General features: G+C 44.1%; 2 protein-coding genes and 3 non-coding genes across 6 annotated transcripts; all 5 read right to left on the reverse strand.

Moving 5' to 3' along the window:
* Window positions 1-855: 855 nt before the first annotated feature.
* On the reverse strand, window positions 856-6,244 carry CD3H18orf32 (chromosome D3 C18orf32 homolog). 2 transcript variants are annotated; one of them, XM_042911001.1, is made up of 3 exons: window positions 6,142-6,244; window positions 2,591-2,780; window positions 856-1,567 (listed from the first exon to the last, which is right to left on the reverse strand). In XM_042911001.1, exons 2-3 carry the CDS (start codon window positions 2,753-2,755, stop codon window positions 1,502-1,504), a joined length of 231 nt encoding a protein of 76 aa, XP_042766935.1. In that variant the 5' UTR covers window positions 2,756-2,780; window positions 6,142-6,244; the 3' UTR covers window positions 856-1,501. The 2 variants fall into 2 exon arrangements, with proteins under 2 accessions (XP_042766935.1, XP_042766936.1); XM_042911002.1 differs by lacking the exon at window positions 6,142-6,244 and adding an exon at window positions 4,819-4,944.
* Window positions 6,245-7,241: 997 nt separating this feature from the next.
* RPL17 (ribosomal protein L17) lies at window positions 7,242-11,074 on the reverse strand. Its single transcript, XM_042911000.1, has 7 exons — window positions 11,060-11,074; window positions 10,243-10,295; window positions 10,111-10,151; window positions 9,227-9,361; window positions 8,887-8,985; window positions 7,841-8,032; window positions 7,242-7,329 (listed from the first exon to the last, which is right to left on the reverse strand). The coding sequence occupies exons 2-7, from the start codon at window positions 10,280-10,282 to the stop codon at window positions 7,282-7,284; spliced, it is 555 nt and encodes a 184-aa protein (XP_042766934.1). The 5' UTR covers window positions 10,283-10,295; window positions 11,060-11,074; the 3' UTR covers window positions 7,242-7,281.
* Window positions 9,072-9,136, reverse strand: LOC122204301. The gene has a single exon (XR_006195599.1). It is a non-coding gene; the product is annotated as a small nucleolar RNA SNORD58 (small nucleolar RNA).
* LOC122204302 lies at window positions 9,945-10,009 on the reverse strand. Its single transcript, XR_006195600.1, has one exon. It is a non-coding gene; the product is annotated as a small nucleolar RNA SNORD58 (small nucleolar RNA).
* On the reverse strand, window positions 10,379-10,444 carry LOC122204303. The gene has a single exon (XR_006195601.1). It is a non-coding gene; the product is annotated as a small nucleolar RNA SNORD58 (small nucleolar RNA).
* Window positions 11,075-11,541: the final 467 nt, after the last annotated feature.

Here is an 11,541-nt window from a genome sequence, read left to right on the forward strand (position 1 = left end):
GGAGCTGGAATAAAGGCAGAGAAAGAACATTAACTTCTCATTTAACTTGCTCTTGAACTCTCCTACTACAAACATTTGCTGTTTTGTTTTTAATATTTTAAGTAATCTCCACACCTAACGCAGGGGCTTAAACCCACAACCCCAAGATCAAGAGATGCACACTCCACTGACTGAGCCAGCCAAGCACCCCTACATCTATTTTTATAATAGTTTTTATACCTTAAAAAAAAAACCCTCATTGGGGGGTCCTGTGCAAAAAACCTAATCAGCTGAACACAGTCGCTAAAGGGGATTTCTCTTATCCTTCAGGTGGGGTGGAAGAGAAAAACTGAAAGCTACTGCCTTGCATCAGATGAAGTCCAGGGTGGATCAATGACCTGACACGACACACAGCTTAACAGAGCCTCGGTGAGGACCGAGGACTTCGAGGGCAGGAGTCCCTTCTAACTTCTCCTTCTAAACTCATAGGGAACGCACACATCCAATACAAAGATATGGTCATCGTCTTTGACTATTTATACATCCCGACACTAATGTGAAGAAGCCCCGGGAAGAAAGACGATGTGGGGACCCAGACCAGCAAAGGACTCTGCCCAGTCCCCTGTTAAAAACCACTCAATTTTGGAGTGTCTTATTATGCAACAGTAATGGATACAATCTACTCTTAAAAAAAAAAAAAAGATTGTTGTTTCACAACTATACAGATGCCATCGCACTGTAATTCTGCTTTTTGATGGGGTACAAAATGGGCCTTTTAAATATTTAAACTTTACCAGTACCACGCTCTAACCAGCTGAGCTAACCGGCCAACCCACTAAATATTTAAACGTTAAAAGAAAAAAAAGACACCACACGCTAAACAGAATATTTAATATACTTCGTAAGAATAGAAGGAATGCAACAAGGATTAGAATTAGTGTATATTAGACATTTCTGTAAAAGGTATTCCATTTCTCAAAGGCGTCTCCCCAATTTCCCTGTCTCTTCTATTTTCTCAGAGCCATAAGCAGTAATTGCTACCCTCCTGAGTAAGCTTCTCCGTTGTATTAGACAGTAATTATATCTTTAAGTTTCAAGTCCTCATCATCCCTCCAAACACTCTTTCCTTTCACTGCACAGTCTCACTGCACTGTTTCACAGTAACATCGTGCTCTGTTCAAATTCAAAGAGTCTGAACAAAAGCTAGAGGCCCAAGGATTTATGAGTACTGATTTAGTAGCAGTGTCTACAGGCACAACCCTTTTATTTCTTCATAACTGTAATAAGAGAAATTAAAGCTACTTTAATGAAAAAGGAACTCAGGAGTGAGATCATTAAATATAACTAACTAAACACATCTTAAATACAAATATCACGTATTTCCTGATTAGTATCAGGTAAGCAGCTAAGCTATCTATCCGGAATCCTGGTCTCAGAGAAAAAGGTCAGAGACAATTACAAGCAAGGTGCTTCATATTATCAGGTCCATTTTTAAACAATGCGATCCTTTGGGACAAGCACTTTAGTCTTTCTTTTTATCAGAGATTTCCATTGGTCCTTTTGTTGGTAACCCATTCATGTCTGCACCCTAAAATAAAAAACCAGGTTAGATATTAGTACGACAAAAAGACACTCATTTTAAGAGATCTTCTCTTTAAAAACAGACAAACTTCAGAATGAAAAAACCCTGGTTCCACAAATGGGCAGGGTAGCTAAATTAGTGCAGAACACAGTTGAAGTTGAGCTTAACACGCGCCAATGCTAAACACAGAGTTGTCCAAATATTCATTTTAAAAAATAATTTTTTTTCTTTTTTAGTTTATTTGGGGAAGGGCGGCAGAGAGAGAGACGGAGACGGAGAATCCAAAGCAGGCTTTGAGTTGTCAGCGCAGACCCCGACGCGGGGCTTGAACTCACGAACTGTGAGGTCACGACTTGAGCCAAAGTCAGATGCTCAACTGAGCCACCCAGGTGCCCCTTTTTGAGTGTGTGGGTTTTTTTTTTTTTTTTTTTGCTTTAATTTCTATGATCCTTCCAACTAAATCTCTTACCCAAGTTATCAATCAATGAAACTGGCATATTTTAATATCATCTCTTCTCATCCATTAGCTATTTACTATTATTCTTACCAGCTAAGAAATATTGGTTACTATTATGGCTTAAAATCATGACGTAAATGCACTGACCAGAAGTCCAGTTTAAAACCTTAGTTCAAACCAAATGTTAATTACTTAAAAAACACCCCAAACCCCTTATTTTAAACAAAGAAATTAAGACACATTAAGGAAGGGGCGCCTGGGTGGCTCAGTCGGTTAAGCGGCCAACTGCTTCAGGTCATGATCTAGTGGTCCATGGGTTTGAGCCCCGCATTGGGCTCTGTGCTGACAGAGTCTGGAGCCTGCTTCAGATTCTGTGTCTCCTTCTTTGCCCCTCCCCTACTCATGCTCTGTCTGTCTCTCTCTCAAAAATAAACAAACATTTAAAAAAAAAAAAAAGGGCACATTAAGGAAGCTTCTGGTTCCAAGAGCTTGCCTTTTCAAAGCCACGTATTTTACCTTGACTGTACCACCCCCCTCACCCGCCCTTATTCAAGGTATCTTCGTGTTCCTACCTTGCAGTCTACTTGGCCTTTGTTTTTGTCGTGGGATTCTCGGAGGGCTTTACTAGGCCACATGCGACTAACAAAGGGGGAGAGCAGAGGGTATATGTACGGCTCCAGGAACTTCTTGTAGATCCAGAGCAGAACTGGAATGACGATGCAAGGGATACACACCATCCTCCCAGGCTGGGGTCCCGAAGTGCTGGCACACGTGAAAACACAAGTTAGGTTAGCAGACATGAATGACTCAAGGAACTTACCTAGGTTAAGATACTGGACAGGACCAGTTCTACATTAAAGGAAAAACTTAAATCATTAATTAGCGAAAAGCACAAGTCTATTCAATAAAACGCTACTTTCTGTAAAGGAGTAACAGGTGTAGACATAATAAAAATAATAGTGAGGCTCCCATCTCCAGGCCTCTTCAGTCACTTTTTCCCAACCAGAAATGTGATAAAGGAAAGACACCAGTTAGTTGCTGGGTACCAGGCAGTTAGGCCCTTTGCATTTATTAACTATGTAATCCTCAAAAAATCCAGTGAGATGGAGTACCCTTGCCATTTCCATACAAAGAAAAGTAGGCTCAAAGACATGGAACATTAATTATGACTTCTATTCCAGTTTGGTGGGAATTAACTCCCAGGGCCTAATCATCTTCAGAAACTGACAATATTGACCAGCGAAAACTCCAAGGCTAAGGGCAAATCTTCTAACATGGAATTTGCTAAGGACTCACTTTGGAAGACCTCTGGGCTGCAAATCAGCTGGACTTTCCCAGGCAACAACTCTCCATTGATAGATTTGCTCTCTCTCTCTCTTTTTAATGTTTATTTATTTTTGAAAAAGGGAGAGAGCGCGAGTGCACGTGACCGGGGAAGGAGCAGAGAGAGACGCAGACACAGAATCTGAAGCAGGCTCCAGGCTCTGAGCTGTCAGCACAGAGCCCGACGCGGGGCTCGAACTCACGAACTGTGAGATCATGACCTGAGCTGAAGTCAGACGCTTAACTGACTGAGTCACCTAGGCTCCCCTGCCTTTGTCTTTTTAATAGCAATTAAAGCATGCTGAGAAAAAAAAAATTATGCGGTATTATTACCGTTATAAGTAAATTGTCCATTTCAAAAAAAAAATTAATACCTCGAATTTCCTTAATTAGAAATCTTGAAATTTCTCAAAACCAACACTACTTCCATAATATACTACTGAACCAAAGACTTTAAATTTACAAGAATTTTTAATCCCTTAAAGTAGGCATGAAAAACTAAGAAGCTTCAGAACAGTGCAGAAAACTAATAGTTCAGAACGCTAAAATTTCCTATTTTGGAGGCACCTGGGTGGCTCAGTTGGTTAAATGTCCCCTGATTTTGGCTCAGGTCATGATTTCAGGGTTTGCAGGCTCTGCACTAACAGCTCGGAGCCTGCTTGGGATTCTCTCTCTCTCCCTCTCTGCCTCTCCCCTACCCATGCTCACTCTCTCGCTCTCTCAAAATAAACCCCCCAAAAAACTTATTTCAAAATATTGCAAATCAGGTAGTACTTGCTGGCAAATGAATCGGCACAATGACTACACTAAGGTGATTTGAAACTATTCACAATACAAGCAAGCAGCAGTATAGACAACCCAATCTGAATGTGGCTTTGAAATGAATTACAAGAGCTATAAACAAGTTAACATAAATGTACATCAAGGAATGATCAGCTAATTTATAAAGGATTCATAGCTACATTCTTTGAGACAGTCCTCTGGTCAAATTAAAGTAACATTATAAGAATTTACCAAACTATTTTGTTCCGAAGTTTTATTTTTTTTATTTATTTATTTTTTTTTTAAATTTATTTTTGGGACAGAGAGAGACAGAGCATGAACGGGGGAGGGGCAGAGAGAGAGGGAGACACAGAATCGGAAACAGGCTCCAGGCTCCGAGCCATCAGCCCAGAGCCTGAAGCGGGGCTCGAACTCACGGACCGCGAGATCGTGACCTGAGCTGAAGTCGGACGCTTAACCGACTGCGCCACCCAGGCGCCCCTCCGAAGTTTTAAAGAACATATTTTCTGACGAAAAAACCCAAACCGAGCACTGAGCCTTTTTCAGCATTTACCAAGCAATCATTATTTTTGGCCATAGACCTTCTGAATTTGGTCTGAAGGGATGTGGTTTTTAGGTCTTGCACTCTTACACCACAGCCTACTAAGCAAAGCAGACTGGTTGGCAGCTGCCAGAATATGAGACCTGTTCTCACCACTTTCGAATTGGTGTCCTTGGGCAAATTATCCAAGGAGTCTGATCTTGATTCCTTCCAGTGGAAAATTAGGACAATAGCCTCTCTCACGGGATGCAGACGGATTAGATATGTTAATAACGAATACAAAGGACAGAAGAGTGTGTGAATGGGTTAAGTGCCTTCTAAGCGTTGTTACCACAAAAAACCCCGGAACCTCCCCCCACCCCCCCCACCCCCCAACAACAAACCCAGATCCAAAAGCTGCAACCTGTCCAAAGTTCACCCAAAGGCAAATAGTAACTGGAGTTGGTTAAGATCAGAATTCCCAATTCTGGTTTCCTACCTCAATACTCTTACTTTTTCCCCTAACAAAAGTACAATGATCAAGTTATTCCCCTCCTACCAAGCCTTCAAGACCAACTTAAACCCTTTGAAACAACTGACACTCTCCTAGGACTAGGTTCAGTTAATGACCGGCAGCCCATCACAGATTCATCTTTACCTACTCCTAATTATTGTCTTAAAGAAACTCTCAAGAGCAAGTACTACCAATCGCTTATGTCACAAACATGGCTTTTATAAAACTGTTTAGCTCTCTTCATAATGAAACTACTGTATTTTATCTCTCAATCTTTATGACACTCTGAGGAACTTCATACATGTGGAAACTGTGGCTTAGGAAGGTCTAGTAATTGGCTATGACAAACTGATAAGATGATTATCATTCTACTCTCATGAAGCCAGTTCTCGGATATTACAGCAAAGCGGGCAAAACGCATTTAAACTGTCGGAGGAGAGGAATTCGCTTTCATTCGGCTTAGTCCAAGACAACGGACTACAGAGGAAAAGGCTGAGGCTCTGTTAGAAATCTGGCAGGTACCGTGTCGGAACGCCACCTCCCTTCAGGTAACCCAGTTTGGCACATCGTTCTACGGGACGGGCTGATTCAAAGATAACGACAAAGGACAGGACAAGATACGAGCGAACGGTGGTGAAGACAAGAGAGCGAAGTGAAGCCGACAGTGCAGGCCAAGGAAGAGGATAAACGGACATATGGAAAGGGAGAGGCGGGCCGGGAGGCGGGCGGCCGCGGACGGAGGAGGTAACGGCGAGGGGAGGGCAGGAGGCAGGGGCGCGCGTCTGGAGGGCGAAGCGGGGTATCCCGGGAGAGCGCAGGCGGGCCGCGGGGTGCCCGGCGCAGGCCAACTGCAGGCGGGTGGGGCTCGCTCAGCACCACCCAGGCTGGAGCCTGCGAAGCGGTCAGACGGCACCAGGAAGCCCCCGCGCGCACCCCCGCCCCGAACCCGCAGCCGAAAGCCCCGGCCACCGGGCACCGCTCACCCGCGTCCACCGGGTCCAAGTGGAAATGTCCGCACTTCCGGAGGGAGGGACGTGCTGCCGCCGAGCCAATGGGCACCGCAAAAGGGGCCGACAAAGGCGCGCCTGCGTCAGGCTGAGGACGCGCAGGACGTAGCGGTGACGCCCAGGCGGACGCGCGCCCTGACTTCCGGCGCCGGCACTTTAAGCGCAAACCCTGCGCTCAAGGGAGTGGGGTCAGCTGTCCCGGACACTCGGACAAAATCCAAAACGTTGATCCGGATACGGCGGGTGCCGGTGGTTCACCGCCATAGAGAAAGTCACCCCACTTGCGTGAGGACCAGGCTGTTACCGAACGCTGTTGTGGCTAAACTTCACTGTGCTAGTTAAAAGGGTCGGAGATTCAGGCAGGGAATTAACACGAAGTTGCTTTAAGTGCTTATTGGACCCTCACAGACTGCAGTTAGGACTGTAAACAGCACGACAGGCAAAATCCAGGAAATCCACTCCTGGTACAGACCCAAGAGAAATGAGGACACGCCCACACAAACTTGTAGTTTCAGCTGCACTACCCACAATAGCTTAAAAAAGGGGTCCAAACGTTATTAGTTTATACCATGCATACATATTTGTCAGAAAATAGAGACTTGCTTTATCACAAACAAAATACTATGTAAAATTAAAGCCAGTGACAAAAGACCACATACTGTCCACTCATTCGTATGAAATGTCCAAAAGAGGCAAATCTATACATCCACGTTAGTAGTTGCTCAAGGCTGGATTGGGTTAGGTAAGGTTCCTCTTGGCATAATGAAAATGTCCAAAGATTTGCCCGGTGACAGATGTGTAGCAATATAATAAAAGCCATCAACTGAATTGTGTTTGGGTGAATATGTGTTAAGTCTCAATAAAAGTGGTTGGAAAAAAATTCAGAAATATCCCCATACTCAGATCCCATTTTATGCAAGGTAGCACCAAGAAATTCAAAACAGCATGTCTCCAAATCAACATTAGTGGCACAGGGCTAACAGAATAATCAGTTTCTAATTCTAATCAGAAGAAAACCCATTTGATCCATTTTGTGAGGATACTTGTAATACGTTTAATAATAAAGACAACCAGCATTCTGTTTTTACTTTTATTTGCATGTATTTCATGCAGAATTTACTCCCGGGCCATAAGTTTTTGTTTCTTCAGTTTCTTCTGGGATATCTGGGGAAAGAAAAAAAAAAAAAAAGGCTGTTACAAGTTTCCTGGAGAAGTCTGCACTACATCTTAAAAGGAAGAGGTAAAGGGAATTCCTCTGGCATAGAGAAATGGCACGGGGAGAGTGACAGGAGAAAATAAAGTAAGCAGGGGAGTTTGTGCTGAAGACTGGAGACAGGGAGACCATGTGATTAAGTGGCAACAAGAACAGAAGACAGTATTTAAGCAATTAAACCGACAGAAGTTAGTTAGGCTGAAGGGGGGGGGGGGGGGGATCTAGAATCACTCCCAGGTTCCCGGCTTAAAGAACTGAATGGGATCATTTACTGCAAACAAGCTTATTAGTTTGGGAAGGACGGAGGGGACCTTTTTTTGCACACGTTGCATTTTAAGTTGCTATATAAAAATTCAGGTGGGGCCATCAGCAGATAATTATACAGTGCTGATATACGTATATACAAAAAGCCAGTATCATATGCAAAACCGATCAACGACTAAGTAACAGTAAGTAATTTACCTTTTTCTTCTGTGCAACCTCCTCTTCTGGTTTAGGAACAATCTGCTCTTTTTCAGTAAGGATCATCTCAATGTGGCAGGGAGAGCTCATGTATGGGTTAATCCGACCATGAGCCCTGTAAGTTCTACGCCGCATTTTGGGGGCTTTGTTCACCTGGATGTGCTCAATGACCAGAGAATCTACATCTAAACCCTGGGAAGAGACGAACAAAATCAAATTGACATCTTTAGCTCAACACCACAAACCTTATCACTGGAAAATCAAGTCCCCATCTTTGCAAGGCAAACCTTAAGACTTCAAATAGTCTGTCAAACATTTTTTTGCTTTCACCTTTATTCTAAGGGTCCTTCCTTAAATCTAAATAACTATTAAAACTCAGTGCAGGGCGCGCCTGGGTGGCTCAGTCGGTTAAGCGTCCGACTTCGGCTCAGGTCATGATCTCACGGTCCGTGAGTTTGAGCCCTGCGTCGGGCTCTGTGCTGACAGTGCAGAGCCTGGAGCCTGTTTCAGATTCTGTGTCTCCCTCTCTCTCTCTGACCCTCCCCCACTCATGCTCTGTCTCAAAAATAAATAAACATTAAAAAAAAAAACAAAAAACAAAAACTCAGTGCTATATGCAGCTTCTAAGGAGGGGCCTCCCTAAAAGTCATGAAGGGGAGTGGATCATGCTTCTGAAGATCTTCACACACAAAATTTTGGTCTTCTGGAAATTGGGAGGTAGATATTTAAAAAAACTAATGGGAAATTTCAGTTACTGAGAAAACAAGACAGTCAAAGAAACAAATCTGGACAATTGCGACAATAATTGAATAACCATCCAAGTTATATGCATATGAATAAAGATGTTGGGGTGCCTGGGTGGCTCAGTTGAGTGTCCAACTTTGGATCAGGTCACGATCTCGCAGTTTGTTGGAGTTCACCCCACATCGGGCTCTCTGCTGTCAGCAGAGCCCACTTCAGATCCTCTGTCCCCCTCTCTGCCTCTCCCCCGCATGTGCACTCTCTGGCTCTCTAAATAAATAAATAAAAGTCAATGGTTTAGGTACCTTAAGTTCAGCATTACTCTCTGCATTTTTAAGCATGTGCAGTAAAAATTCGGCACTCTTTTTGGGCCACCGACCCTGTGTCCAGCCCCACTGTTTGGCCTGAAAGGAATCCAAGGAACAGGTTAGTCATTTGCCCTCATTTTAATCAGTGGTACAACCAATATGATTTTTAATCCAACACCAAGGTTGCTCAGAACAGTTTTTTTTTCACGGTTAATCCAAAGGTGTCCTAAGATGGTCATCCCAGCAACCAGAAAGAACCTGATTCCAGGCAGATCCTAACCCCACCCGATCCTTCTCCATTACAAAGTCATTTCAGACAGCCACTGTGAGTTCTCACCTGGGCACACCTACCAACTCCACCATTGTAGCGTCGGAATGGCACACATTGCTTCTGCAAAGTGACATCTTTCAGATACTTGGTGGCTTTTCGGATATGCATACCCTTGATGGCCTGGGCAGTTTCCCGTGTGTTCTAAGTATAAACAGTATAAACTGTGACTTAACGATGTGAAAGAGTAACAATTTTTGAAGTAAACACGAAATTGTTTTTTAAAATGTCAACATACATCGACAAAAGATTTCCCGTTCTTTAAAGGGGAGGGAATATGAGAAGAACAACTGTCTGTGATTAAAAGCCAGGGAGACTTGGAAGTTAGGGAAAAATAAACCCCAAACCTCTATTAAGTGTAACAGGTTTTATTTTTTAAAAATTTTAAATGTTTATTTTTGAGAGAAAAGAACATGAGATGGGAGGGGCAGAGGGAAGACACAGAATCTGAAGCAGCCTCCAGGCTCTGAGCGGTCAGCACGAAGCCCGACCTGAGGCTTGAACCTGGGAACTGAGAGATCATGACATGACCCAAAGTCGGATGTTCACTGACTGAGCCACCCAGGTGCCCCCTAACTATAATGCTTTAACTCCATCATGTTAAGGGTCTTGTTATCTTGATCTCTACACCAAGTTCTCCAACAGTTCTCTGGTCATCTCACGCAATTCCACAAATCAAAGTGCTCATTATATGATTGATCATTAGAGACTCGATGTCTCAAAGGTGACTGCTCAGAACTGATTAGTTTTCATGGTAAATCCAAAGGTGTCCTAAGAAACGCATCACTGCAGCCACCTTTTTAGAATGGTCAAAACAAAACGAAACGAAAGGAAACAAAACACTGGAACAATGTGGCACAACCCTTTCAGAACATATATGAGGATTCACATACCTTAAAGTGAACACGAAGATTTGAACCTCTTGATTTGCATGCTGAAAAATAAAAGTTTTGGTTAATTTTGGGTTATCTTAGGATTCCTCTTACCCCAAGATAAGGAATTTCGATCTCTTCCGGTTCACTTACATTTTGTCGGGTTTTCCGGGTCAAGTGAATATCGAACCATTTTCAGAGATCACCTGGAAGGGATCAGGAGGAAATTCTGTCAACACACATTTACAGTCACCGATGCAGTTTAAATACATATTAAATGCTACCGACAGCCGCTCAGAAAGTAGTTGTTTTCACGGTTAATCCAAAGGTGTCCTAAGAAATGCCATCATCGCAGCCATCCTTTTCTCCAGAGCTTTCTTCCCCGCTGCATCTACTAGGGACTCGGACCTCATGAGCCCTTTTCCCCTCTGAAGGAGAACGTGGCCTGTCTCAACCCCACTCTGGATCCCTCAGGAGTGTAAGGACTCCACGCAATGGCACCGCAGAATGCTCGTCTACAACCCTCTGCACGCTCCCTCCCCACAGAAGGTGATGCCATCTTCCCAGGTGCTTTTGGGCTATTAGGTTAAGCGCCATCGAACTTGAAACACTCGTTCAAATGCATAAGTGACGCCTCAACCCAACTTCACTTTTACTCCCCCAAACTCTCTCGTTGCAGCCACACACGCGCCGCGTCGCGGCCAGCACTCACCGCAACACACTGGCCCTCGGGAGTCGGAAACGGCACTGACGACAGGCCGCCGGTACCCGTTCCACCCCCCATTCCCGCCCATCGCGGCCTTCTGCTCCGACACGTCCCCCTGCACAGAGGGACATCGCCTTCAGCGAAGAATCAGTAGCCGCGGGAGGCTTCCTCCCGCGGGCATAGCCATCAGCGCCACCGAGGCCCGGATGGCGGCGATAACTGGAGGATTCAGCTCTCGGAGAGAGATAGCAAACAGTCACTCACCTCAGGCCGCTTACGGGAAGAGGAAGAGCGGTGGCTCCTGGGAGAATTCATGCGCACTCGACCTCTCGCGAGATCTCCAGCCTGAAGAGCGTGATTTGAAGATAGGCGGAGCGCTAAGAGAAAGGGAATGTGGGATATATTTGAAAAGATCTGGAGACGAATTGCCTTCTTAGGGAGTGTCTCAAAATTCTCCTTTTTTGATATCCAGAAATAAAGTTATGGATTTTAAATATCAATCAAGAACAGGTCTGTAATTCTAGCACAGGATCACATATCATTAGGTATAGATGAGACATTTATTCATCAACATTTGTTAGATTTGGTTATGTGATCACGTACCCCTAAAAGTGGTAGGTAAATGGACAATTAAGAAGATGTAAAGGATGGGACGTAATTACGGTAATCAGAGAATTCTCTGGAGGGGAATACCACCCAATCAGTTCTACTGAAGAGTGCCACTTCTAGGTCTTCCGGTGCAGAAA

The sequence above is a fragment of the Panthera leo genome, chromosome D3 (genome assembly GCF_018350215.1).
Source record: "Panthera leo isolate Ple1 chromosome D3, P.leo_Ple1_pat1.1, whole genome shotgun sequence".
Lineage (NCBI taxonomy): Eukaryota > Metazoa > Chordata > Mammalia > Carnivora > Felidae > Panthera > Panthera leo.

Coding starts and splice junctions, on each gene's coding strand:
- RPL17 (XM_042911000.1), bottom strand. CDS start 10,282: ATGGTTCGATATTCACTTGACCCGGAAAACCCGACAAAAT. Junction 8,033..8,886: donor AGAGTAATGCTGAACTTAAG/GTACCTAAACCA, acceptor GTCTCTTCCCAG/GGTTTAGATGTAGATTCTCT. Junction 7,330..7,840: donor AGGTTGCACAGAAGAAAAAG/GTAAATTACTTA, acceptor TTCTTTCCCCAG/ATATCCCAGAAGAAACTGAA.
- CD3H18orf32 (XM_042911001.1), bottom strand. CDS start 2,755: ATGGTGTGTATCCCTTGCATCGTCATTCCAGTTCTGCTCTGGATCTAC. Junction 1,568..2,590: donor AAGGCCAAGTAGACTGCAAG/GTAGGAACACGA, acceptor TTTTTATTTTAG/GGTGCAGACATGAATGGGTT.